Source organism: Carlito syrichta, unplaced genomic scaffold (genome assembly GCF_000164805.1).
Source record: "Carlito syrichta isolate Samal-C Ts95f unplaced genomic scaffold, Tarsius_syrichta-2.0.1 Scaffold306298, whole genome shotgun sequence".
NCBI classification, from domain to species: Eukaryota; Metazoa; Chordata; class Mammalia; order Primates; family Tarsiidae; genus Carlito; species Carlito syrichta.
The window spans coordinates 28,444-54,224 of NW_007250394.1; the positions used below are offsets into that span (position 1 = coordinate 28,444).

The following is a 25,781-nucleotide window of genomic DNA, read 5'->3' on the forward strand; positions in this document are numbered from 1 at the left end:
ACCAAGGCAATGGCCAGAAATGCTTTTAAAACACATATATAATTTATTCTTGTGTCATTTTCACCATTTATATATTTCAGATTCAATCTTTTGTTTTGAAAAACACAAATAAATAGTATAATTCTGTTTTAATTTGGGTCAGTGCTTCAGTGCATATGTGGAAAGGAGGAATAACATGGTAATTTTTCAATTTGTAATTAACGATAGAATCCTTCTGTTTTTCATTCACTAGAAGAACCAGCATTTAAAGTGCCAGAGCAAACGGCTTCTTCCATGACAATTTATACTGAATTGGAGGAATTTGGGTAAGTAAAATTGCTAGCAATTTCATTAATCATGGCAGGTTTTCTTGTGAAGTGTTTATGTTTTCTTCAAATTTAAGAGCACAATCGATAAGTTTTTAAAAGTCTGATGAACAAAAGTAAAGGTGCATGTAGGTGTGGTAAGTGTGTAGAACAAAAAGCATGCTTTAATTGGTTTGCCAATTTCAAGGGAGGGTCAAAATGTGTGCTCATTATATTGTTCTGCCATATATCAAGAGTGATTATTGTTTAAGAAAATGGAATACATAGCCACAGGAAATCACAACTTCCTTTTCAAAGTGTTATAATGCTATATCTCTGATTCAGTTGATATTTCTTAATTTATCTATGCAATACAGTATTAATTTTTGTTTTTGGTGTAGTATTGATTTTTTTAAGTATCTTTGTAAGATTCTTACCTGAAGACTTACACCACATTTCCAAGCATATTTAAAATAAGCAGGACTACATTCTGAAAGGTAGTAAAGTCATTGATGAAAGGCGCTGTGTCATTAGAAGCAAGCATTCGTGGTGGCAGCCCCTTCTGGAATTTATACGATGTAATCAATGTTGTAGGAAAGAGGACTGCAGCTAAATGTCTCACAGCCAAAACCCAATTTCTCTCAAAAGATGCTTCTGTTTTAGAATAATAGTCATATCTAAAAGACAATGGGAAAAATATACAATTAGTCACCTCAGAATTTCAACCTCACTGCCTTCAAAAATAGATTGCTTTTTGCCAAGAAACAAAATTTATAATTTTACAATTTAGAAAATAGATTTCATAATGTGATGACTTAAATTCATCTCTCAAAAGATGTGACAATTGCTAATTAAAATTTTAAATGTGAAAAGGATCGTTCTATTAATTGTTTATATTTTATATTGCATGAGATCTTTTTAATTAGGGATATTACACTTGAATACCATGTAATAACCAGACATAAGGCCATGTCTAAATCATACTCTTTAGTAATGTAGAGATAATTATCAATGGTCTAAGGCAAATTTTTGCTAGACTCAAATATCCTTTGCAAAACAGTTGATTTCTTGAAGACAGAAGGTCCCCAAAACATTGAGCATCCTAGGAAAATAGATATATAATTTTCTTGTCTAATTTTTTAAGTAATTTTTTTCTTTATCCTACCAGACAAAGCCTTCTAGAATTTAAGCTTTCTCGTCTATTAGGGGGACAAATAATTACAATGGAAAGATTAAGTGTATATTAAAGTTTTGTGACTATAAACTCATGGCTCCTGTCCTTATCAGCCACCAAAGCATGCTAAACATTTGCACTTTTGCAAACAGACTTGTTCTCCCTGAGATGTTTTATATTTCCCACACGGCTCACCAGGTACATTCTCTTTCAAGTTTCATCATAGATGTCACAAAGTTTTTCAGCCCACCTGAGGTGGAGTCAATCACTTTCTTCTCTTCTATATTCCTATAGCACCATGTCAAGATGATTTGCTCCCTCATTATATTATATTTTAATTTCTAGAAATTATATTATCTAACTTCATTTTGATGGCACATAGGTAGGATCCTTTGAACAGAAGAAAGAAGAGAAAAAGATGAGGACACCAGTTCAATACACAAGAGATTACAAGAGCAGCAGTGAAATTGAGTAGAAGCCTTTTCAAATGCTTCAATTGAATGACTTGTTGGTCAGCTTATCTAATGAGTAAGGTAAAGTGTGGCCATTAAAAAATATAAAAATATATGTCAAATGGTTTATATAAAGTTAAATCATAGATATACATGAGCCAGTCAACCTCAGGATCCTGAAGTACAGAGCTTTATTCAAGTATATTTAGACTACACAGCATTCAATGTTGTCTCAAATAAACACTCTTTAATACATTTTTGACTAAAGAAATTAACTGATGAGATTTTAGAATTCTATCCCTGTGTATACTAGACGGAACCATGGCCCCAAGTCTTCACTACTTCCTATAATCTTGTATTTTTTACGTAATTTTCCTGAACCCCATTTTTCTTACATTGGTTGAGAGGCAGAAATTACTGCCCTCGCTCAGTCATATGATTTTATTTGCATAATGTGATATTAAGTAATTTGACAGCATAAGCTTGAAATGTGTTTTTGCAATTTGATTTTTCTCTCTTGTAAATCACTATCACTGCTGTCACTATGAAACATAGCCAGGCTTGCCTGATGGAAAAGGAGACAAGTGGAACAGAGCTGAACTTCCCCAGTCATTCCCTGCTGGAGCCAAGGGCTCAGCCTGTAATCCCGTGCCTTTGGGAGGCTGAGGTGAGTGGATTTCCTGAGCCCGCGGGTTCGAGACCTGCCTGGGAAGCGAGACCTCATCTCTACAATAAATAATTAAAAAAAAAAAAAATCAGCCGGGCGTGGTAACGCATGCCTGTAATTCCTGCTACTCAGAAGGCGGAGGCGGGAGGATCGCCGGAGCCCAGCAGGTTGAGGCTGCGGTGGCCGGGAGTGGCTACTGCACTCCAGTCTGGGTGACAGAGTGAGACTCCAACTCAAAAAAAAAAAAGAAAAACAGTCAAAGTGAGAGTGAGCCCAGGAAAGATCAGCAGAGCTGTTGAGCTAAATCCCAGACATGTGAGCAATAAACAACGTTGTCTGACACTGAGGTTTAGTGACTGTTGATTGGGCTGGTTTCTTTTAAACAAAGGCAATGGAAATAAAGAACCACATACCTAATAGAGTGCAGAGTCATGTTTTAAGCCCTAGAAATCTGCCTTTAAAACCCATATTTTTTACTGCTGCTCTCTACTCCTTTTCATCACGGTGATAATAGCTAGTTTATATTAAATGTTTCTCATGTATCAATTTTTCAATTAATCCTCAAAATCGCCCTATGTGACCTGTACTGTTATTATTACTATTTTAAAAATGAGAAAATAGATTTTATCACTGTCTAGATTCCCAAGTCAAGCTAGTCAAGATTTAAATCTCAGGTTTGTGGAACTTCAAAGTAAAACATCTTAATTTGTAAAAACAAATTATTTTACTTTATTTCAAAGAATGATCAGTATTCTAGAATCTCCAATACAAATTCGTAGAACTTGACAAACTAGAGGTCTCATAAATAGGTAGATTAACAAACCAGAGATCATATAAACAGGTATTTGAAATCTTCTATAATAATAGTCATTAAACAATTTACAATATAGGGGCTCAAAAGTATTCAGATTGCCCAAGGAACTATTACTAAACTTTCCAGTGAAATGAATTAGTAGAAAACATATACTTTTACTTTTTTTGATAATGATTCTATATATAAATTTCTCTGTAATACGATATATTATTGTATGTTTAAGTGATCCCAAATACAGAAACAACAGAAGGGAATTTTTCTAGACTTTTGTTAAACAAAAATGTTAATTTTGCAAATATTTTTACTTTTACAACCTACCAACACTCACTAAAATGACAGAAGAAATAAATTCAGAGAATAGGAGAAGAACTACAAAATTTTAGAAGCTGAAAATCAAAAAGAACTAGTTGAAAATATTTAATAAAAGTAAAAAAAATGAAACCCTAGGCAAACAGAAAGAAAAACAGAGAAATAATGCTGACATAATGTGTAGAATCTCCCCAATTTAAGACTGAGTAGTACCCTCTGGATCAAGAGAGATTGCTAGAATTATGCTGATTCAGTCTTTTAAAGAAGCAGCCATATTTAAAGATTCCCTTCCAGACTTGAAATAGTGGGTAAATGCCACTACTCACACTAGAAAGGATAGAGCAGAGGGCCCCTGAACTGTGTAAACTATTCATAGTCAAAGATAGAGACACCATCTTTGAAACAAGGAATGTAAGCGAATACAGTATACTGGAAACTAAGACACCCTCCCCTGACTCTTTCCTTCTCTCTCTTGATTTTAATAATATTAGCAGCTAGGCCTTCACTTTTGAAGCAGGTAAATGAAAGTGTCTCTTCTGGAGAACTGGGTGAGCTCAAAAGAAAAATCATAAAGTTACTGGCACATAGTGTCAATAGTTAAAGGATTACTTAAACAACCCTGCACGATTACCCTAGAGTTCTTAGAAAAATTCCATTCAAGTACTCAGAACTTGTGTTTTTCTTTAAAGATGAGTAGTCATCCAGACATTACCAGAGACCTGAGGAAATTTAACATGAATAAGAGACACCAAACAAAATAGTAAACAATATAAAAAGAAAGAGAAACAATTTACATACAAAGGATCAGAAATCAGACTGGTTTCCCAGACCTCAACAGCAAAAGTGAATCTAAAAATTAATGGAGAAATTACTTCAAAATTCTAAAAACCAGCAGCCTAGAAGCCTGTACTCACCTAAAACCTCAGTCAAGAATAATGTTAGAATAAAGATATATTAATATATGTAATGTCTCAAGCAATTTGATCTATCATATACCTATGTGGTGATGGCCACAACCTCAAATTATTTCACAGACACTGTCAAGGAAGCAAACTCCTCCACTTTACTTTTCTGTATGTCACTTTACTTTTCTGTCTATAAATACCTCCTGACCTTATTTCAATTGTTGAAGCTGTATCAATAGGAAGAGGAGAAAACATCCTGTAAACCGACTTCCAAGGTGCTGGATGATGGAGTGTATGTAAGAGACAACAGGGAGTGGAATAAAAAGTACTCAAGCACTTCTGCTTTTATCCACATAACTACATACACAGTACCGATGAGCTCATCTTTCTTTGTATCTGCTGTTTGCTCTACCTAGATTTCTACCTCATATATCACTCTAGGTGGTAGATTTCACTCCATAGGAAGTGCCATTATTTTCATACCCAAATTGTTCTCACATCTTCACTTCTAGGCGTTTACACTATGCAGAATAATTTGATAATCTTCTAGGCTATCTTCTGTGCTAAGCCTGATTCTAACTGATCTTTTCCCAAGTCTGTGCCATTATATTGTATTTTTAATTTGAATTACATTTGGTCCAAAGCGGTCTCCTTACGTAGTAAACTACAATGTTAACTTAGTACACAAACTGCAACCTAACTTAAGAGTGTATTCTTGCAGCAAATAGCTGATTCTCAACCAATCACAGCAACTGAGCTTCAGCCAATCACAGGCTGCCAACAGACCAGATCTCACCCAGATGAGGGTAAATGGTGAGCTCTAACCAATTAAGCTGTTTCTGTATGTCACTTTACTTTTCTGTGTATAAATACCTCCTGACCTCATTTCTCAGTGGAGTTCTCTGAGCCTCTGCTGGTTCAGAGTGCTACCCAATTTATGAATCATTCTTTGCTCAAACTCTGTTAAGTTTAATTTGTCTAAAGTTTTTTAAAATTTTAATAGTTTGGCATCAGAAGTGGAATCTGAAGTAGACCTCCATTACTCCAGGAGCACCAAGTGACCAAACAAAGGCACCTGCTTGAGCCCATTGTACCCAGTGACCTCTTGAAACAACTGGCGTTGTGGGTGAGTTCTCCTGGATTCAAGCCCTAGAAACTCGTGTTTTGAGCTCTCTAAATTTATTTGAACATTTTTTATCTGAACTAGGTTCAGAAGTCATGTCAGAAACAGGACTGGGTCTTACAGGGAGGCTTCAGGTGTCTGACTGGGTCAGATAGAAACCAGACTGGTTTCTGGAGGTACAGTCACTAGAAGATGGGGAATCATAGGTCCATCTGGATTCAAAGAGTCTAGAGCTTCTCCATCTGGTACTCCAGTCCATCTCATTTATGATAACAATGGATTCAGAAGCTGTGTTTCCAAGAGAAAGGAGTGAACCTTACAAAGGCACTTAGGGTTACAGAGGACCCAATGGAGGTGTATATCTTTTTAGCTTCACCAGCTACTGGACCAAGAAGATCTACTCATACACGTTTTTAAACCTAAACCAAGGGATTTCAAACTAAAGAGACTTGTGCCTCAGGATGTCTGCCTTTATTGCAAACAGCCAAGCCACTGGAAAAGAGATTGTCTGCTTTTACACCAGCCATTTGATGAACCTACTCCCTTCATCCTGGACAGTTTACCTGCTAGAAGGCACAAAGGCTTCACTACTGGTACAATAATCAGCCAATCTCTTGGAAAGAAAAAAGAATATTTTTTGGCGGGGGGGGTTCAAATCAAGTCTGAAATGTCCCTGTGTTCAAACCTGTCTGATTGACACTTTGATCATTTTCAAAAAAACATATGTAAGAATTAGTCCTGCCTTTCTGTTTTCTATTCAATCCTACTTCTCCCATGGGAGTCTATCAATCAACAGAAACCCTTCTTCTAAAACCATCACTGACAAGATTCTCTGCCAGTTCTGTCTACCTCTTACTCGTGGTAATCTTGACAATGCCTCAACACTCTTTCTTGGACCAAAAAACCCCTCCAACTTATGATTTGTCATTTGACTTTGAAAACTAACTCAAAGGATGAACCAATCTCTGACTATAAGGCAAGAGTAGAAGTATTTGTGCTAAGTACAGGTTTACAAAGTACTTGCCCTTGCCTTCAGTGGGCTTCACCCACTCAGCATTTTAGTTAAAAGACCCAAACTGGGACCAGGCTCGGTGGCTCAGCCTGTAATCCCAGCACTTTGGGAGGCCGAGACGAGTGAATTGCCTAAGCCCATGGGTTCAAGACCCTCCTGGGCAACTTGGGGAGACCTCATCTCTACAATAAATTAAAAAATAGCCGGGCGTGGTAGCGCGTGCCTGTGGTTCAGCTGCTTGGAAGACTGAGGTGGGAGGATCGCTGGAGCCCAGCAGGGCGAGGCTGCGGTGGCCTGGAGTGTGCCATGGTACTGCAGTCTGGGCAACAGAGTGAGATTCCAACTCAGAAAAATTAAATAAATAATGACACAAACTGGATTAAAATATGCCTTTCTGGCATAGGGTTATTTTCAAATGATTATTTTGCAAGCCTCTTATAAGAGAAATGTACATCTATATAGAAAATCACCATTTGTGAGTGTGTATCCCTCTCTGCACTGGAAAACCAGGACTAAATAATCAGACACTCTTGTAATGGAGAAGGCATTGGCTTAAAACTACTAACAAGCCTTACCTTTATTTAAGGTACTTTTTCTGCCCATCTTATCTCAACTAAGCAAATGATGGTATTTAAGCTTCAAGTCTAAGTTCTTTTCCTTTGAGATGTAAATTTTCTACCTGATCTTACCTGAGAATCACCCCTTTGGAAATGCAAAATTAGGGGAGATATCTTATCAGATTAAAGAGCTAAAGAAAAAAACAAAAAGAAGCTATGTAGAAACTTGTAAATAAAAAATTCTAAAAAGTTTTTACTCTTGCTTTTCATTTTTCTCTTCTCTCTCTGTGTCTGTCTGTCTGTCTGTCTGTCTCTCTCTCTCTCTCTCTCTCTCTCTCATCAGTAAAAAGTTTTGGCCACACAGTGGATAGTCTTCCTTTAATGGCTAGAAAAAAAACAATTTTGAATCCATATGTTGCTCAATAAATTAATGTGCTTTTATTATTGTACCTGGAAAATGGCTAATATTTTTTAATTAAGCTATTCAACCTGTTTCCATATATATATTTAAGTATGCCTACATGTATAATATATGTGTGATATTTTTCCATCTTCCTATAACAGTGTCAAAATTAAATTATAAAAGAGCTCCATTTAATTGGTTTAAATAAGTGCTCATATAACATAAATATTCACTCAAAAAAAAAACTGACCTAAATTCTTTTGAGTATACATGATTTTGTCAATCTTTGGTAAATAAGAATATTATTGGCTTGATTAAAGCAGGCATCCTTTCAGAGTAGTTAGCATTAAATATTATACAGATGCATGATTTTTCCTACCTAGATTTATTGATAAAATAAACTAATGTTATCTCTATATTACAAAATAAGATGTGACTAGCTTTTTAATGTTTTATTTTCATGAGCAATCCAAACATAATTCTTAAAAACAAGTGAGTTAAATAGATGTAAGCAAGATAAAATTCCTATGAGAAAGATGTGTTCCCTGTGAGTCAGAGAGTTGACATAGTTTAGAAGTAGTTAGGCAGGTTTCTTTAGGCAGATCTTAATTAATATAGGATAAGTGTTTAGACATCTTTCTTATCTGTACTCAACCTTCATCTCACTGACCAGGTATATCAGACCTGATAACCTTGCAAGTTGGAATGCAGAACTACCTACCAGTACAGGGAATAACCAAAACAATAAGGAGTTACCCAAAATACAGATATTATGTTCTAAGAAATCCCAAATCTAGTTAGACAGCAACTTTCATTATTTAGAAGGTCTTTGTGGCCCTGAAGGTTGAGAGATGGTAATCAAAAGTCATGACCGGTACCTGCAACCCTCTGCCCTTAGCTCATAGTTTACTTAGTCATCATTGTAAAAGTACACAAAGCTTCTTGTCAAAGGCAAGCACATGAAATTGTTAAGATATGCAGTTTGAATGAATTCCATAGATTGATCCAAGACAAATTGCTTATTAGAACCTATTTCATAAACAATGCTATGCACCTGGTTTGGAGAAACAAAACTGGTATTTAAATGGATGTATGCCCAGTGAGAAGAGTAGACTCACAGAGAGTCCAGATGGCTGCCCGGGCTCTTCCTAAGTCCTTAAAAAACATCAGTTATTAAAAGCCCTACACTCCATGACTCCACATGTATGAGAAAAAAATGATCCAAATAATTAAAAACTATTGATGGGGTGACTTTTAAAATAACCTATAACCAGTGTTTGGTTTGTCAAACTGATAATATTGGAAAGACAATAAAAACCTCAGGTGATAAATTTCTGGCACCTGTCAGATCATTTGAATGCTTACAGATGAATGTCATTCAATTGCCACCTTCAGTGCATGCTTTAAGGTGCTAGGAAAGCTTCCTCAAGTCAGTGTTATAACAATAGTAAAAAGGTTATTAGAAAATGTGCTTCCCTTATGGGGCATTTCTGGAGACCTCTAGCAATAGAGGTGTACATTTCACCCTAAAAGTTGTAAAACAGCTAAATAAGGCATTACAAACACAATAACATTAGGCAAAGATAACTGAATAAATTGGATTGCATTGGTCAAAGGTATTACTGATTGACAGCAGTGGAAAACATAGGTTGACCCATTATGAAATAGTTATTGGAAGGCCGACATCCCTAATAATAATAGAACCTCATGTAACTCACACTATTGTGAACACTAACTTGACTCAGTATTGCAAGGTCTTAATGGATTATGCCAAAGCATATTTTCACCAGGTTAAAAAAAAAAAAAAAAGCCTTTTGTGACCTGCAAACTAATGGCAACCTGAGCTTTTGTGATCTAGAACCCAGAGATTGAAGGTCTTTTTTTGAAAATGACACTAGAGAAAGACTGAACTCCAGATGAAACCATGCAAAACATCAAGGCTTCAAGTCTTGGATCCAGATTTATCAACTCAAGTGGGCCTCTTCAGAGTCTTGGGCCTGTACACCCATTGGAGTCTTCAAGGCAAAGCTGACCAAGGTAGTTTTTCTCCAGGAACAGATAGTACCCTAGACATGGACTGCTTTCCCAAATTCATAGATCACCAAGACTCCCCTCCTCTATCATGGAACCTTTCCTCCCTTTTTCCTCTTTCCTCTATGGCTGTCTTTCTTTTCTGTTTATACATGGCAAGATAATGTAATGACTAAGATATCATAATCAGTAGCTTCTACAGGGAACTTAATTAAATATTGGCTATGTCATGTTAAAACTAAATTCTTGCATGATCTTAGACATATTTTGTTCACTATGTAATAAATGTCACTGATATTCGAAATGCAATATCTGGTTCTTTCTATAAGGTTAAGTTTTGGGATTGAAGTATTCATGTTGCTTGTTTAACTCTAACAATGGGCAAATCTTATAGTGAGAATTTTGCAATTAAATTAGGATAAACCCTGAATTAAAAAGTCAAAAGAAGGATAATTCGACAGTTTGTGGACAAAGTTATAATACTTTGTTTGAGAATACTTAATTGTCAGTATTCTCCAACCATGTGATGACTCAATAATGGGTCTTAGACTAGTATTACTAATGTGTTTCTACTGGTAACCCCTAATGCATAAGGCATTCCATGGAGAACTGTCTGAAGGATTTAACAAACAACCATATATGTGGGTAAATCCATGTCTCAACGAGTGGAAAATATGAGCCAATGTGGATTAGGAATTCTAACATTACCACTGTCACTCCATAACGAAATGGAGCTAGACATTGGTCTGTACTTCTTCATTTACACTATGAAACAATGAGAAATTTCTCAGCATGTGTTAATCCTTCTAAATGGGGTCTTTCAGTAGAATGTGCCTTTTCTGGCTTGGCATAAATATCAATAAGATTATGATTAGAATTATGTCTCAAACATTAACTACTATGACTGATCCCACTGCAACGGCTACAGTTTCCTGACAAACTCCATTAGATTCTCTTGCTAAAGTTGTTTTAGGTAGCCATCATGAACTGGACTAGCCAAAATCAGGTATATCAAAAATGAGACAGAAAAGGAATCAATTTGTTTTGTGTCAGGATTGGTTTAGACTACCTGTTCACTGAACAGAGGGAAGTATGTGCACTAGCTAATTCTTCCTGCTGTACTTGAATAAATACATCTAGTGTGGTAAAATCTCATTTGCAAGAAATCAACAAACAAGCTAATTGGTTAAAACAAATAGATTTCTTTTCTGGCTCACTTTTTATATATCTTATTTTGACTGTTCCAATTCATGGTGGCTTTTGTTAAGGATTATACTTCAGTCTCTTAGTATTAACTTCTTGAGAGCTGTCATAATAGTCTCCCCGGTGCACCTTATTCTCTTGAATCTTAAATGCTCTTGTGCAGTCATCCATTCTATGTTGAATGGTCTCCCTACAGTTAGAATAATGAAAATATAAAGAGAACACAAAGCATCAGTCAACTGTCCTGGCATCGTGAATTGTGAATTCTATATTGAGACCAAACAAGTCCACTATAATGGTAGCAAAGAGTGGTGTCAATGTCCAAGATTTTAGTTAATCTCTCAAGTTGAAAGACTAACCAAAAAGGAGGAATAGTTAAATTAAACTAGGTTTTGCCTAAAGCTGTTTCTATGCATAGCAAACTGCCACCTAATTTAGTATATAAACAAACTGCAACCTAACTTAACAGTATATTCTTGTAACAAATAGCTGAGCTCACAGCTAATCACAGGCTGCCAGCTGATTAAACTATATCCATTTAAGGTAAATGGAGAGCTCTAACCAATTAAAGTGTTTCTATATGCTCCCCCCCTTGTTTCTTATAAACACTGTCTATCTCTATTACTGGTGAAGTTCTCTGAACCTCTACTGGTTTAAGGTGATGGTCTATTCATAAATGATTATTTGTTTAAATAAATTCTGCTAAATTTAATTTCTAAATTAAAGTCTAAAATCTTTCTTTTAACATTACCTATGATCAAAATAATAAAGGTCATCTACATATTTATATTTTATTTTATGCAAGTGGAGAAATTTGTTACATCTTTTTTATTTGTTTGTTTTTTGATGCAAATTTCTTTTCCTCAGATTTTTGCCCTATCTTCTTAAAATATTTTAGAAGGTTGATCATGCTAAAATATTTACACCTCATCACTAAAATCCCCAATAGTGAGACTTATATTTAACATGAAGTTTGAAAAATCACTCAAGAAGGAAAAAAAGGTATAAATAAGATAAAAAAAACTATTTAGCATATTAAATAGAGATGGATTTATATCCATTCTTACCTGTCTTCAAAACTTTTGATAGTATCTTTCAAGGTTGAGGTATGTGCAACCCACAAGGACTTCAATAGGTCATCAAAGTTACTAAGCGGTGACTGCAAAAGCTAAAAAGGTCAAACTTATTAATATTTGAGGAACTGTAACAATTTCTCTCCTTGAAATTCAATCATGTTCATACATATAATTTAGCAAAATTCTACAGGAAAGGAAAATTTTGTTTTTAAGAATGATTATGTGTAAGACTAACACTCTAAAAGATAGAAACAAATTCATTACACTTAATAGTAGCTCATGCATCTAAAATAAATGAACTTCAGGTATCTTCAGATCATTCATATTTTACACTGGTCAGGAGATCTTTATGCTTTGTAATAAATTTTCTATTAACATTATTATGATTACCGTAACGTCTTAAGAATAAGAAGAAAAAGTCTTGTTTGACTGTTTAATTAAATCTAGAGTAATGAATTAATAACCTAAAGAACTAGTAACTCTATATTTTCCTCATCGATTTTAGTCCATGTATATCTGTGTCTAACCAATGTATTATATTTTGGTCACTGAATATTTTGTTTTGAGCAACACATAATTTTTTGTTCTACCCATATGTGAATATTTATTAATTCAGTTGAAATAAGTTGATTGTTTTAAAACCGATTCAATGATCACATTTCTCCCAAATCCTATAGTCAACCTGAAGTTTCAATTACACAGAAGAGCCTGTTAACTATTCAGCAAAGTATCCTGCATGCTCACCATTTGTGTATAATTTATTTGAGGTGAGAAGAGTCAGTAGATTTTTATGTTAATGCTGTATTGGGACACAGAATGGGTGTTAATACACATAATGCCCTGCTATAACAGATATCATTTAATATATCTTGCATAGCAATTTAAGAATTTTCATACTAAGGAAAATATTATACAAGGCACAAAATATCCTAGACAAAAAAGTGTTACACAACAAAACAAATTCTCTTCCATCTCCTACAAAAAGAAGGAACCTGGTAAAAGGCATTCCACTTGTTCATTGTCTCACGAAAGGATGAACCACAGCTAGAAACACTATAACAAAACTTCGTTTGATCCTTAAGTGGTGGCAAAAGCACAACTTGATCTGCTGATATTTCTGTTATGCCAGAATCAACTGCAGCCAGGAAGGGTAATGACGACAGAAAATAATTTAAATCTGAAAGAACAAAAGACTTTTTATTACCACCAGGACTAACAAATGTCAAAGAGGACATTTTTAAGGAAGCCATAAGTCATTTAAGGACAAACTCACAGATTCAGAAACACGTAATATTAATAAAAGACACTAGGAAAAAATATTGAAAAAAATTCCCCTAAGCATTATATACTATATATAACTTTAACATGTTTCTGTTAATAATTCTATAATCATACATATACACACATATATATGTTAAATTACTTGACTGTGATGTTTCAAGACAACAAGTAATTTTAATTTATTTGAAATATTGATTTTTTGAAGCATAAGTAAAAAAGGAAGAAAACTATCAGCTTGTCCACAGAATGGTACAAGATTTCTCATTAAGTTTTTATTGTGAATTGTATTTTTTCTAAAATACTTTAGCATGATTATAGCTTTAATAAATATCGATTTCCTATCTTATATATGTAAGCTTAATTTGTAACCATGAAATCACTAAGTTTTTGCCTTATTCTGTGTCTCTAAAACAAACATTGGGGTAAGTGTTGGCAATGCATCATTGAATGATTGAGTTGACAGTCAAATAAAACTCTATTTTTTTTTTTAAATCGCACCCATAGATAACTTATTTCAGCAGATTTAAATGTTATAATTTCTCATTGTTGCATATTAGGCTTATATTGAATCCCACTAGAAATCAATGATGTAAAATATTTCATCATAAACATGTGTCTGTAACTGTACCTTATGCCCAGTGTAACAGACTGGTACTCCAAACTACTAAACCAATCTGAGGATAACAAACTCTGAATTCTAGATCTGTGACCAAGACTATCTGAGTCTAGGCTAAAAAAAGAAAAAAAAGATTAATGGATGGATGAGAAAAACATGTAAGGGTACATATGACACGCATCAATCTGGGAAAGGAAAATTCAGGGTGGTCATGTTTTTAACTACCAGAAAATGCCTCTAAGTGATTGTTGTGTACATTAGTTTCATTATTAAAGCATAAAATTACCCTAAAGAATTCAAAAATACTCTCTAGTTGTAGCATTAGATATAAGATGAAAGACCTAGATTACTGATTAATAAAATACGTTGCAGTAGGCATTGATCTCTGACAATATGTTATGAGTTTCAACATATTATTAATGTTACTATCATGATTGATTGATTGATTGATTCTCTTTCACTTCTCATCCTCCTTCATTCTGGAGACTCCCTGACACTAGTGGGACATCCTACCCACCTGCCAGTGCTGGGCCCTCAGAGACCATTGACCTTTGCAGTTCCTGGTTTCAGTCCTATAAAAAACTGAATGTGTCCTAAGGAATCATGTCATCCTGAGGTCACTAAAACTTTCAATGTGCCATAGAGGCTACAAAGCACATGGCAAAGTGCATTCCTTTTTAGAAAGGAACAGGATTGTTTTTGTTTTGTCTCTGTCCCTGAGACTTTAGGTTTGAGTGCTTTCTTTTGAGAAAGGCTACTATCCATTTTGCTATTGAAGTGTACTTACCAGCCCACCAACTGTCCACAGAAATGCACAATTCATCTCCAGATTCATAACCACAGTTGGTCCTTCCAGTTGGATCAGCTAATCTGCCTATAGAAGAGAGGATATACAGTTGTATTTATGATGCACGTTTTGAAATTGGCTGTAATTGTTGCTTAAGTGGATACATTTTGCTCATACATGTGAAAGCATTTATTTCTAAATGACTTGTGTTTGTATTGCCAGACTCTTTATCTTTTGTTTTCTATCTCTCAATCAATCTATTTTCTTTTCCTTAACAACACCACAATGTTCTACTATTGAATTATAGCTCTTAAATATCCTTTGCTTTTGTAAGTATTCGCTCTTTTACTTCCTCTTCTACCTCCTGGTCAAAATTCAGGAAGCAGTGTGCATTCATATTAAAAGAGATGGTCTAGGGTCAAACCAAATCCCTGCCCTATCATTTACTAGCTTGATCTTGTTTAAACAACTTAACCTCCAATGCCTTAGATTCCTCATCTATAAAATGGGCATGATAATATTAACTACATCATAAGGTTGATATATAAAATGAGAAAAGCGTCAAAAGTGTGTCACCTGATATATATAGTACATAAATACTAGTACATACTAGTACATAAATACTAGTACATAAATACTAGTACATAATACTAGTATGTAATAAATACTAGTACATAATAAATACTAGTACATAAGCACATAAGTAAATAAGTACATAATAAATACTAGTACATAATACTAGTACATAAATACTAGCACATAAATACTAAAAAACAAGTGAAATTGCTATATTGTTAATCTCTCTCTCAATAATTTTCTTATTGACTTTGTTATCAGGGCAGGGTGGGCAACAGGTACCACTCTTTCTCGTGAACAAAATATATCCTTCAATTTAGGAATATATTGTTCCCAAATATCTATTCTGTCTCTGCTCTGCGAGGTACTTTATTTCCAAGAGGACGCGGTCACTTGTGGAGAAACAGCCTCATGAACAAGGTGTTGCTCCTTTTCACCTCATATCCATAATCAGGGAATCACAATTAGAAAGTGAAGAAATTCAAACCAATTTGACATCACTTTCTGTTTTTAATGTATATTCCCTTGACTGTTCTGTTCATCTCATCATTTAGAAAGGAGTGTGGCACTTAGTGGAAGTTTCAGAAATATGTTTTAAACGTTCAATAGGTTAGCTATGATTTTTTTTGTCATGGATAACTATAACGTATGCCTCATTGAAATTTAAATAAAAACAGACAGCCTATAAAGGAAGACCTGTGAAGAAGGAAAAGTAGAAAAGCAATGTTTATAAGGGGAAACGGGGAAAGATAAAGAATCAATTTTCAGAAGCATGGTAGGGTATATACAGAGTCCCATATCCCAAATACCTCATGGTTCTATTGGTAGACCATTAGAATGAAAATGAGAGTCATTCTTACCTGTCTTATATTGCCAGCCATGCTGCAGAGGCAATCCCCATAAAATATTTTGCTCATTTTCTGGTGCAAATTTTGCAAAATACCTGGCTGTCTCATTCAATAGGATCTTATACATCCCCAGTCTCTCAGTGTATACCCAGGGATTAATAACATACATTTCATTCTCTTTCTTATAGTCACTGAACTGACCAGGACTCTCCTTCCACAGAGGGGGCTCCATATCAGAGAGACTGGAAGCCCCTGCTAAAGAAGCAGAAAAGCAGCCCACAAGTACACAAACCCAGGACGGAAGAAAAGCCATCATGCCAAAGATGGGGACTGAGATTATGGCAGGGCTTTTATTGGAGAATGGAGGAGGAAGTCAGGATATTTTCTTAAATCGCAGCTTATCAACACTTCATTTTTATTTCTTGGAAAGGGTGAAAATGTAGAGGAAATTATTGTATTAGCTAGCATTTAAGATAATTGGATTTTTCAGCCTCCTCAGTGTCAGAATACTGTGTCAGAATCTAAATACAAGGTGAAGGTTGTTTAGAATATATTGGATAAAACTGCTTGTCAACCAAAACCTTCCAGAATTTTCACAGTTTCACAGTGATTACAAAATATATCACAAATGGCAGTAGAATGCTTCCCTTTCATAAAATTACTTTAACATAGTTCAGAGAAAATATTAAATAACTTAAGATGGAAAATTATGGTTTGTAATGTTGTGCAAAGTCATACTGAAAATTATGTGTGACTCAGTTAACTTTCTACTTCAAGAAAGAAGCTTAAAGTGTATCCAATTAGCTCTATCCAATAGAAAAAGTCAGTCTGTTGGAAACAATAACACACAAAACAAACCCTGCTGGTTAATTCCCTATATTCGTTTTCCATTATTTATCAGTTAAAAAAAATCTTAAAATTGTAGCTGGGAATGTAGTCTTCCAGAATTAAAGTTAAATTTCCAGTGTCCCTTGCACAAGCAAGCATGTGATTGTTAACCAATGGGACATAAACAGAAATAGCACCTACAACTTCTGAGACATGTCCCCAAATGGAGGGCATTTTCTCATCCTTTCCTCCATGTTATGTCTTGGATTATGGATGTGATGGTTGAAACTCAATCTTGACCCATAAGCACAAGACACTATCTTAGGATGACTAAATGCAAAAGTGGAGGTTGCCTGAGTTCCAGAACACTGTGGAGCCATGTGTTATCCCCGACTTCCTACATCTAAATTTTACCTGAGGGAAAAACATCCTCCTTTCTTGTTTCAACCTCTGTTTGGATTCTATTCACATAGATAGAACCATTAATAGGTAGTGCATCTTAAAAACTCTATCATTAACATAATTAGACCTGTATGCTTCCTAGCAGGTTAAGGGTACTGCCCACTGATGGCATGCTCCAAATTAAATATCTTTCAGCGTGATTCAACTCTTTATTCCTATCATATTATTTACCTAATAGCCATTTGCTCATGTTATTCAATTTTGTAGATATATTAATATAAAAAGGAAGCAGTAGGACTTGCTATAATGGTGTGGATCAAAGACACAAGCATTCTGGACATTTAAAAAGTACATTCCAACTGGATATATGAGTATAAAAACTGAATACATGGATATGTACTATAAGATGCATTTCTCTCAAACCAAATGCTGGAATCAGTCTCAGTGGAAACAACTTAAGAGCATTCTTTTTAAAGTCAGAAATAAGGTCAAAATGACTACTAGCATTATAATCATTTAACTTTTCTTTGAGGATATTAGATAATAAAGTGAGTAAAGATGAAGAAATTAGAGGAATAAAGTTGATAATGCGGAAGTGATAGTATAATTTTTGCAAATGATATAATAGTGTTTGGGAAATATAAGAGAATAAACTGGAAGGATAACGACAAAGAAAAAGAAAATTTGGTAAAATGGTTAGGAACTAAATTAGTATATATAAATCAATGACTTTTGTATATAAAAGCAACTGGGAAATATAATAGATGAAATGTTCTCATTTATAACATCAACAAAATATTTAGAAATAAAAGTAATTGTGTCAGTAGATCTATTTGGAATAATAGTGTGAATCAAGGACACAAGCTTTACAATTGAACAATTTTAGTCATGCCATGTTTTTCAATAGACTCAACATTATCGACATATTCATCTATAAGTTTACACAGTAAGAATGAGAAATATTAAAAAGATTTTTAGAAGTAAAACAGCTGATTTTTAGAAGTAGAAAGCTTATCTAAAAAATAAATTATGTAGAAAAATTTGAAACTCTAATAATGAAATGAAACATTTCCTAACATGTATTCAAACATTATTATAAACCCTCAAAAAGGTAACACACTATAGTCATTGACGTAATTATGTGACCAGGTACACATAAAAAAGCAGATTATTGGACTATTAGAGAAAGATTTTTTTTAAAAGACCCAAATGTGAATGAGAATTTAATGAAGTATTGTACTTGAACTAGATCTAGACATTGCTTATATATTTACTGGTGGAATGTATTGGAATTTTCATCTACAATGGGGGAGAAAGTGTACATTTTGATGTAAACATATTCATTGTATATATAAAAGAAATTATAATGTCGATAGCAAAATCTGTGTCATCTGATGCAAAAATTATTACTCAAAGAGGAAATAACTTAGGAACTTAGAAATAAACCCCAAGTGAACATCAAACTTATGGTATAGACTGCCAATTATGTAACCGAATAAGTATTCTTCTCTTATTTCTTTCAAAGAATACCCCTAACATTAGGCACAACACAGTTTTTCTGGAATACAATATATCACCTAGTCTCACAGCTACATTTAGCTGTGCTTTCAAGAAATCTCCTTTAAATATACCTTGTCCTTGATTCTTTGTTATTTCTTCCTTTGCTGGCTGGAATGTTGTCTTAGATTATGAAGGAGCAAGAAAGGTAGTTAGGACAAAAAAACAGAAGACTCTTTGTTTCTGATTCTCATGAACTCTAGATTGTCTGTTTCTGAATTGCTGTTTCTAAGATATAAAATAACTTAAGGCAATATAGAAAAATGGTGATAGCTGATAGATAGATAGATAGATAGATAGATAGATAGATAGATAGATAGCAGGATTTGTTACTACCTGGAGAATCTAACATGAGCTGACACACCACTGCAGATGTACAAAAAAGAAATGAAAATAGAAAAAACAATGCAAAAAGAAAAAGAAAAACTATTTTCATTAGAATCAAACAATCACTTTGGGATATGTTTTATCTACATCCATGCTCTTTAAAATACATACCTTGGCTTGTAAATGGTTTGACAATATCCTTGAATTTTTTTAATGTAGTCATCATCCTCTTCCTTTTCCCACCCTCAATAAAAGTAGAAAAGTTTAGATTATTTTGCTTGGGAAATACACAACTCATGGTCACACAAGAAGAGTGGTAATAATAATAAATAAAAAACTTTCTAAAAATTACAAAAAGCCGGGTTCGGTGGCTCAGCCTGTAATCCTGTGCTTTGGGAGGCTGAGGTGAGTGGATTGCCTGAGCCCGCAGGCTCGAGACCCACCTGGGCAGTGAGCCCTCATCTCTACAATAAATCAAAAAATCAGCCGGGCGTGGTAGCGCATGCCTGTAATTCCGGCTACTCGGAAGGCTGAGGCGGAAGAATCGCCGGAGCCCACAGGTCGAGGCTGCGGTGGCCGGGGGCGGCCACTGCACTCCAGTCTGGGCAACAGAGGAGACTCCAACTCAAAAAAAAAAACAAAACAAAAACAAAATTACCAAAAAGAAAAGCTATGGTTATATTTTCTAACATAAAATAAACATTCTTGGCAATATTCCAAAATACTTAACTGATTGACACTGAAGCAGTATTAACTTACAGTTTTTTTATTATTATTAGATTTATGTATGTGTTTTAGTATATTAGGAAAGTTATGGTTTTCTTGACTGAATATTCTATGGGCATACTTTCTTCCTCTGAAAGTGGTTTTTGTTAACTCCAGTACAAAAGAATTTTTGCGCTCTCTCCTGTTATATGAGATATAGAGGGGAATAAAAGCAAAGAAAAACCATCAAAATAGCACCTTCATTAGAACAAGAATATGAGTATATTTGAAAATTAAAGATTATGAAACATATTTATCAAATAGTATAAAATACACATAAAGACAAAGACAGTTGCTGAACTCCTGATGTGGTGCAGGTAAAGCATTAACTTGTCAGGTCTAGAGTCACAGTATTGATTATAACTAGAGATACAATTTTACAAACCCAGAGTATAGAAAATAAGAAATTGAGAGATAAATCAGACTCACATGTGACTTTATCTGTAATCTTTCACCTTTCGTGGAGAACACTGTCAGAGAAAACTAAGTAAAGGAGAGGAAAGAATGGGACATCACCAGATCATAAAACGAAGGGATGATGAAATAAGGGTTTTCACTGTGTGTGCCCCTGAATGCCTGGATCCAGAGAACTACCCAAAGTTCAAAATATATGGATTCAGACAATTAAGAAGAGACATGCCTAGGGTAAAATATAAGTAGAGATTTGGAAGGAATTTATTAGGGCAGTCATGTTTAATCAAGGATCTCGGCTTCATTAACTCATTCTTCCTCTGTCCTTTCTTCGTCTATTCTTAAATCAGTCCCATTCAAGATGAGTACATCTTATGAAACAACTAGAGCACATAACAGAAGTTGGAAAATATAAACTAATAAAATTGTAAAAGGTCTTTAAAAGATTAAAATGAGGAAGTAACATAATCAAAATGTAAACAACCTATATCATAAGGAAAATGATAACATTTACCGTAATACTATAAGAAAGGAATTAGCAGTAGTGGGATACCACCAGGGTGGGGAAGGGGTACATAACATCCAGGGGTATCTGATTTCAAGCCAGGCAAACTGGGGCCCAAAGGGAAGCCCAAACGTTACCTGTATGATGCCCACTTGTATACCTAATCCTGAATTGTACCCCACATCTTTAAAATAAAATATATATAATAAAAAGAAAAATTATACAAGGAGACAGAAAAGGAGTTCAAATGATAATTATACAAAATCTCAGAAATTATAGACAACAAAGCAGACTAAGATAAAATGTTCAAAATAAGTAATACAAGCACTCAATGAAAAATTGAAAGATATCAGAAAAGACGACAAATAGACTTGAAGAGCTCTAGAGATAATAACAAAACAAAACAATCATAGGAAATAATAAAAATGACAAATATAGATATTTTAAGTAGTGTCAGGGTATTTGATATCCTATCCTGGAGAAGTCACTCGAAATAGAAAAGGATAAAGACAAAAAAGGACTTGCAATAATTAAAAAGAAAGGATCAATACACATAATTGTTCTTTCCCATCTGAAGAAGAGAGTAAGAAAAAAGTTGCATAAAAAAAATACAAAGAAGATTTCCTGAAATTAAGGATGTCTTGAATTGGCAACACACAAATGAAACTGAATTACCTGTGCTGAGTCATATCCTGGTGATATTACTAAACATGACAGATGAAACAGATGTAAATGGAATCCAGGCAAAGTGAGCAGGTGACAAAGTAAGAAAAATCAGGTTTATTCACATTTTTCCTCAGCAATGCTCAGTACCAAAAGATAGTGGAGCAATTTCTGTAGAGACTATTGAGAAAATAAGTAGTATCAAGAGTTTATTATAATAACAGCGATCATAAAAAATGTACAGAAGGAGATATCATGTTCAAACAATTATGAGTAAGAAATTCACTGAACTCTTCAGGTAAAACACTGGGAGGCAGAAGAAATAAAGCTAACATAAAATCCTGAGGAGTTATATTTGAACACCCAAACTGTCAGATATAGGGATAAAATATAATTATTTTTGGCATGCAAAAATCTCAAAGAGTTCTTAAAATTAAGAAATTCAAAACAATCTCAAAAGTTTCTCTTTCTCTGAAACTCTCACTGGAAGCTGCTAGAATGTGTGTTCTATCAAAGGAACAAATTAAGAAAGGGTAAAACACTGAATTTTAGAAACAGGGAATGGGAAACAGAAGAGAGTCAATGGAATTCTCTCAATGTTAATGAAGAGAAGATTAATACTGAGAGAGCAACTATATTTTGAAACATGAAATGGGGGTTTCAGAAAGGGTACCTTTAAAAATAACAAATAAAACATACATTACCTGCTGACGTTGGTGATATTATTAGAAGTTTTAGAGCTCTATAAAAGTTAGTGAGTAATTTGTGTTCAGTACAGAGTAAAATAAAAGAGACAAATTAAGCAATTATTAACTTAAGGAAGAAGAAAAAGTTGCATAAAAAATGACTCTGCTATGTGGATCAGGTGCAAATCATATTTGCACATACTTACATAGCCATAATAGTTTAATAATGTATATTTATTTTACCAAAAATTTTTTGTTCATAATGATGGGAATACCGGATAAAAACAATTATGAGTGTGTGCTAGTATAGTCTGTAGTGAGTGTTAACATTCCATAATATGAATCTCAGAGACAGTATCCAACATTTTAAAAAAGATTTTAAAAATCAGCATAATAAAACCATTAAGAAATATAAAAATATACATCTAAGAATATGTAAATGTCCACATTTATATACATATGCTTATATCTACATTACTTGGATCAAAAATTAAATTAATAAAAATTTGGCTCTGAAAATTAAAGAAACAAGAAGGTAGCTGCTGGGGACACAGGATGAAAGAATTTGTTCACATTTTAAATGAAGCATTTAAAAATATTTAATTTTTTTTAAAGAAGCTAATACCTCGTATTTCTTTACATCCTCACATTTTTTCTCTGTTCTTTCACTATGAATACATACATGCCAATATCTTAAATTTGACATTCAACTTTAGAAATAAGAAACTCTTTCTTGAATCTACTTATACCTAGAGCTATCCACTCTTACTCTCCATCCCATCTGTGTTAATGCTCCACTTTGCAGCAAAACTCTTGGAAATTGTTGTTTGTAAATATTTCTGATGGCATGTTTTCTTAAATTACAATCCTTTCAGATTCAAACCTCCACCCATAAAAATGTGAATGCCAACAAATGTGTGTACAAGGAATTATTATAATGATTGCCCTTGGAATTAAATATATAAACTCATTCAGCAGAGAAGCAAAGATGTAAAAGAAACACATCAATAGGTGAATCCTAGCATGTTAAGTCCTTGTAAGATTGGAATACAAGCAAGAATTACCCAGAAATACAGGAGATAGCAGAAAGTGGGTTAAACAAAACTAAGATAGCTTTGCAGTTTTAAATAACAAAATAGTCAAAGGTGTGAACTTGGGATGGAATGGCTGCAGTGTGATGGTTGACAAAAATTATTGAAGAGGAATATATCAAGAACTTCAGAGAGGGGAAGGACTTTAGAAATGGGACTATGAGAAGCTCTGCAGACTTTCTACTAAGTGAAGATGCCACTTAACTGATAAAAATTATCAGAAACAACCAATTAAAGTCCATGGGAATTCGACCTATAGGCATAGAGCCAACGGAAAAAACATAAATTCCCAAAACTCTACTCTTTTTGTACAAGGTCAGTGAGAATCTGTGGCATTTGAGCTTCAACTTGCTTCTGTCCTCCTTCCACCCAGCTCAGTGTAAAAGAAGCTCTACTTCAAATGGATGCAACCAAAAAGATGAGATCCTTTCCCCTACCTATGGCATCACCTGAGAAGGTTTGACCTCTCTCTCAACGCGTCTTTCCCTGCCCCCACCAACCCTTTTGCAGAAACTGAAATTTTCATAGGGATCATATTAAAATTATAGACCAATTTAGAAAGAATTGACATCTAAATAATACTGAGCCCTTTGATAAGATATTTCTTAAATGAATATAAATATAAGATAGCTTAAACAATATTGAAAAGTTTCAAAAATGACTGTCTTCCTATATCATATTTCAAGGCTTAACTCTAAAGCTACGATAAACAAGAGAGCGTGATACTGACTTAACAACAGGGAAACAGAAGAAAAATATCAAACAAAGCATCCATAAGTAACTGGGTGCAGTGAGTCAGTAATTCCAGCACTTTGGAAAGTTGAGATGGGAGGATTGCTTGAGGCCAGGAGTTTGAGACTAGCCTGGGCAAAATAGTGAGACTCTGTCTGTACAAAAATTTTTTAAAAAATTAGCCAGGTATGGTGATGCACACCTGTAGTCCTAGTTACTCGAGAGGCTGAGAAGGAAGCATCACCTAGGCCAGGAGGTCGAGGCTGCAGTGATCTGTGGTCATGCCACTGCACTCCAGCCTGGGCTACAGAATGAGACTCCAACTCAAAAACCAAACAGTACAAAACAAAAACCAACAAGGGATTCATAAACAGGCCCCAAATACATGGGAAATTAAGTCTATATAAAAGTGTCATATTATAGTCTATTCAAAAAATGGTGCAGGAACAATTGGTTAATCATATGAAGAAAAAAAAAGCCCTTGACACTTAGCTTAAGTCATATAAAAATTAGCTCAAAATTGTATCACAACGTAAACATAAAAACTAAAGCTAAGTCTTGTAGGAGAATGATACATGGAGAAAAATTTTATGCAGGAATTAGTCAAATATTTTAAGTTTCAGAATTTGGAACTTAAATATAAATTGGTACATTGGTATTAATCAAAATTAAAGTCTTCTGCTTTCCAAAAGTAAAACAGATATCCACAGACTGTGATAAATATTTTGTAACTAGAATATGTAAACACAAAAATTAGTTAAAAGACACAATGCAAATAATAAACTATTTGAGCAAACTTTTAACAAAATAAGATTTATTTATTTATTTATGTTTTCAGTTTCACCAAGAAACAGGGCTAACAAGGGATCTGAATGACAAACAAGTCCTTGAAAATATGAACAGCGTCATTTGTCACCAGGGAAATACAAATGAAGTCACAAGGTAAGCACTACTGGCTGGGCTGAGTGGCTCAGTCTGTCAGCCCAGCACTATGGGAGGCAGAGGTGAGTGGATTGCCTGAGTCCACGGGTTCAAGACCAGCCTGGGCAACTTGACAAGACCTCATCTCTACAATAAAAAATAAAATAAAATAAAAAAGAACCGGGCATGATAGCATGTGCCTGTGGTTCTGGCTCCTTGGAAGGCTGAGGTGGAAGGATGGCTGGAGCCCAGCAGGTCGCTGCTGAGGTGGCCATGAGTGTGCAATGGCACTCCAGCCTGGGCCATGGAGTGAGACTCCGACTCAAAAAAAATTTTTTTTAAATGCTTATATGTGTAAGTTCCTAAAGGAATTTTCCACAATAGGTCAAAATTGGAAAACCCTAATGGATAAATAAATTAGAATACATATTTATAATAGAATGCTATGTAGTAATAAATAGACACAAGCTACTAATATTTGCAACAACATGGATGAGTCTCTAAAGCATCATGCTAAGTGAAAGAAGCCAGACATAAAATACATACTACATGGTTCAAGTTTTATAAAAGTCTAGAAAATAAAAATGCAATTTACAGTGGCAGAAGGCAAATCAGTGGATGTCTTAGGTCAAAGTAAAAGTGAACGGATTTTCTTGAAAGAGCAATGGAAAGTTTGGAAGTCATATAATCTATATAATTTTGTGGTGGTCAGTACACAGGTATATACTCATCACACTGTGCACTTAAAATGAATATTGTTATGGTATTTAAATTT

At 34.4% G+C, this 25,781-nt stretch overlaps 1 protein-coding gene across 1 annotated transcript; it reads right to left on the reverse strand.

The window, feature by feature from the left end:
* Positions 1 to 729: 729 nt before the first annotated feature.
* CUNH6orf58 (chromosome unknown C6orf58 homolog) lies at positions 730 to 16,435 on the reverse strand. Its single transcript, XM_008062983.1, has 5 exons — positions 16,131 to 16,435; positions 14,695 to 14,781; positions 13,003 to 13,187; positions 12,002 to 12,102; positions 730 to 961 (listed from the first exon to the last, which is right to left on the reverse strand). The coding sequence occupies exons 1-5, from the start codon at positions 16,432 to 16,434 to the stop codon at positions 730 to 732; spliced, it is 909 nt and encodes a 302-aa protein (XP_008061174.1). The 5' UTR covers position 16,435.
* Positions 16,436 to 25,781: the final 9,346 nt, after the last annotated feature.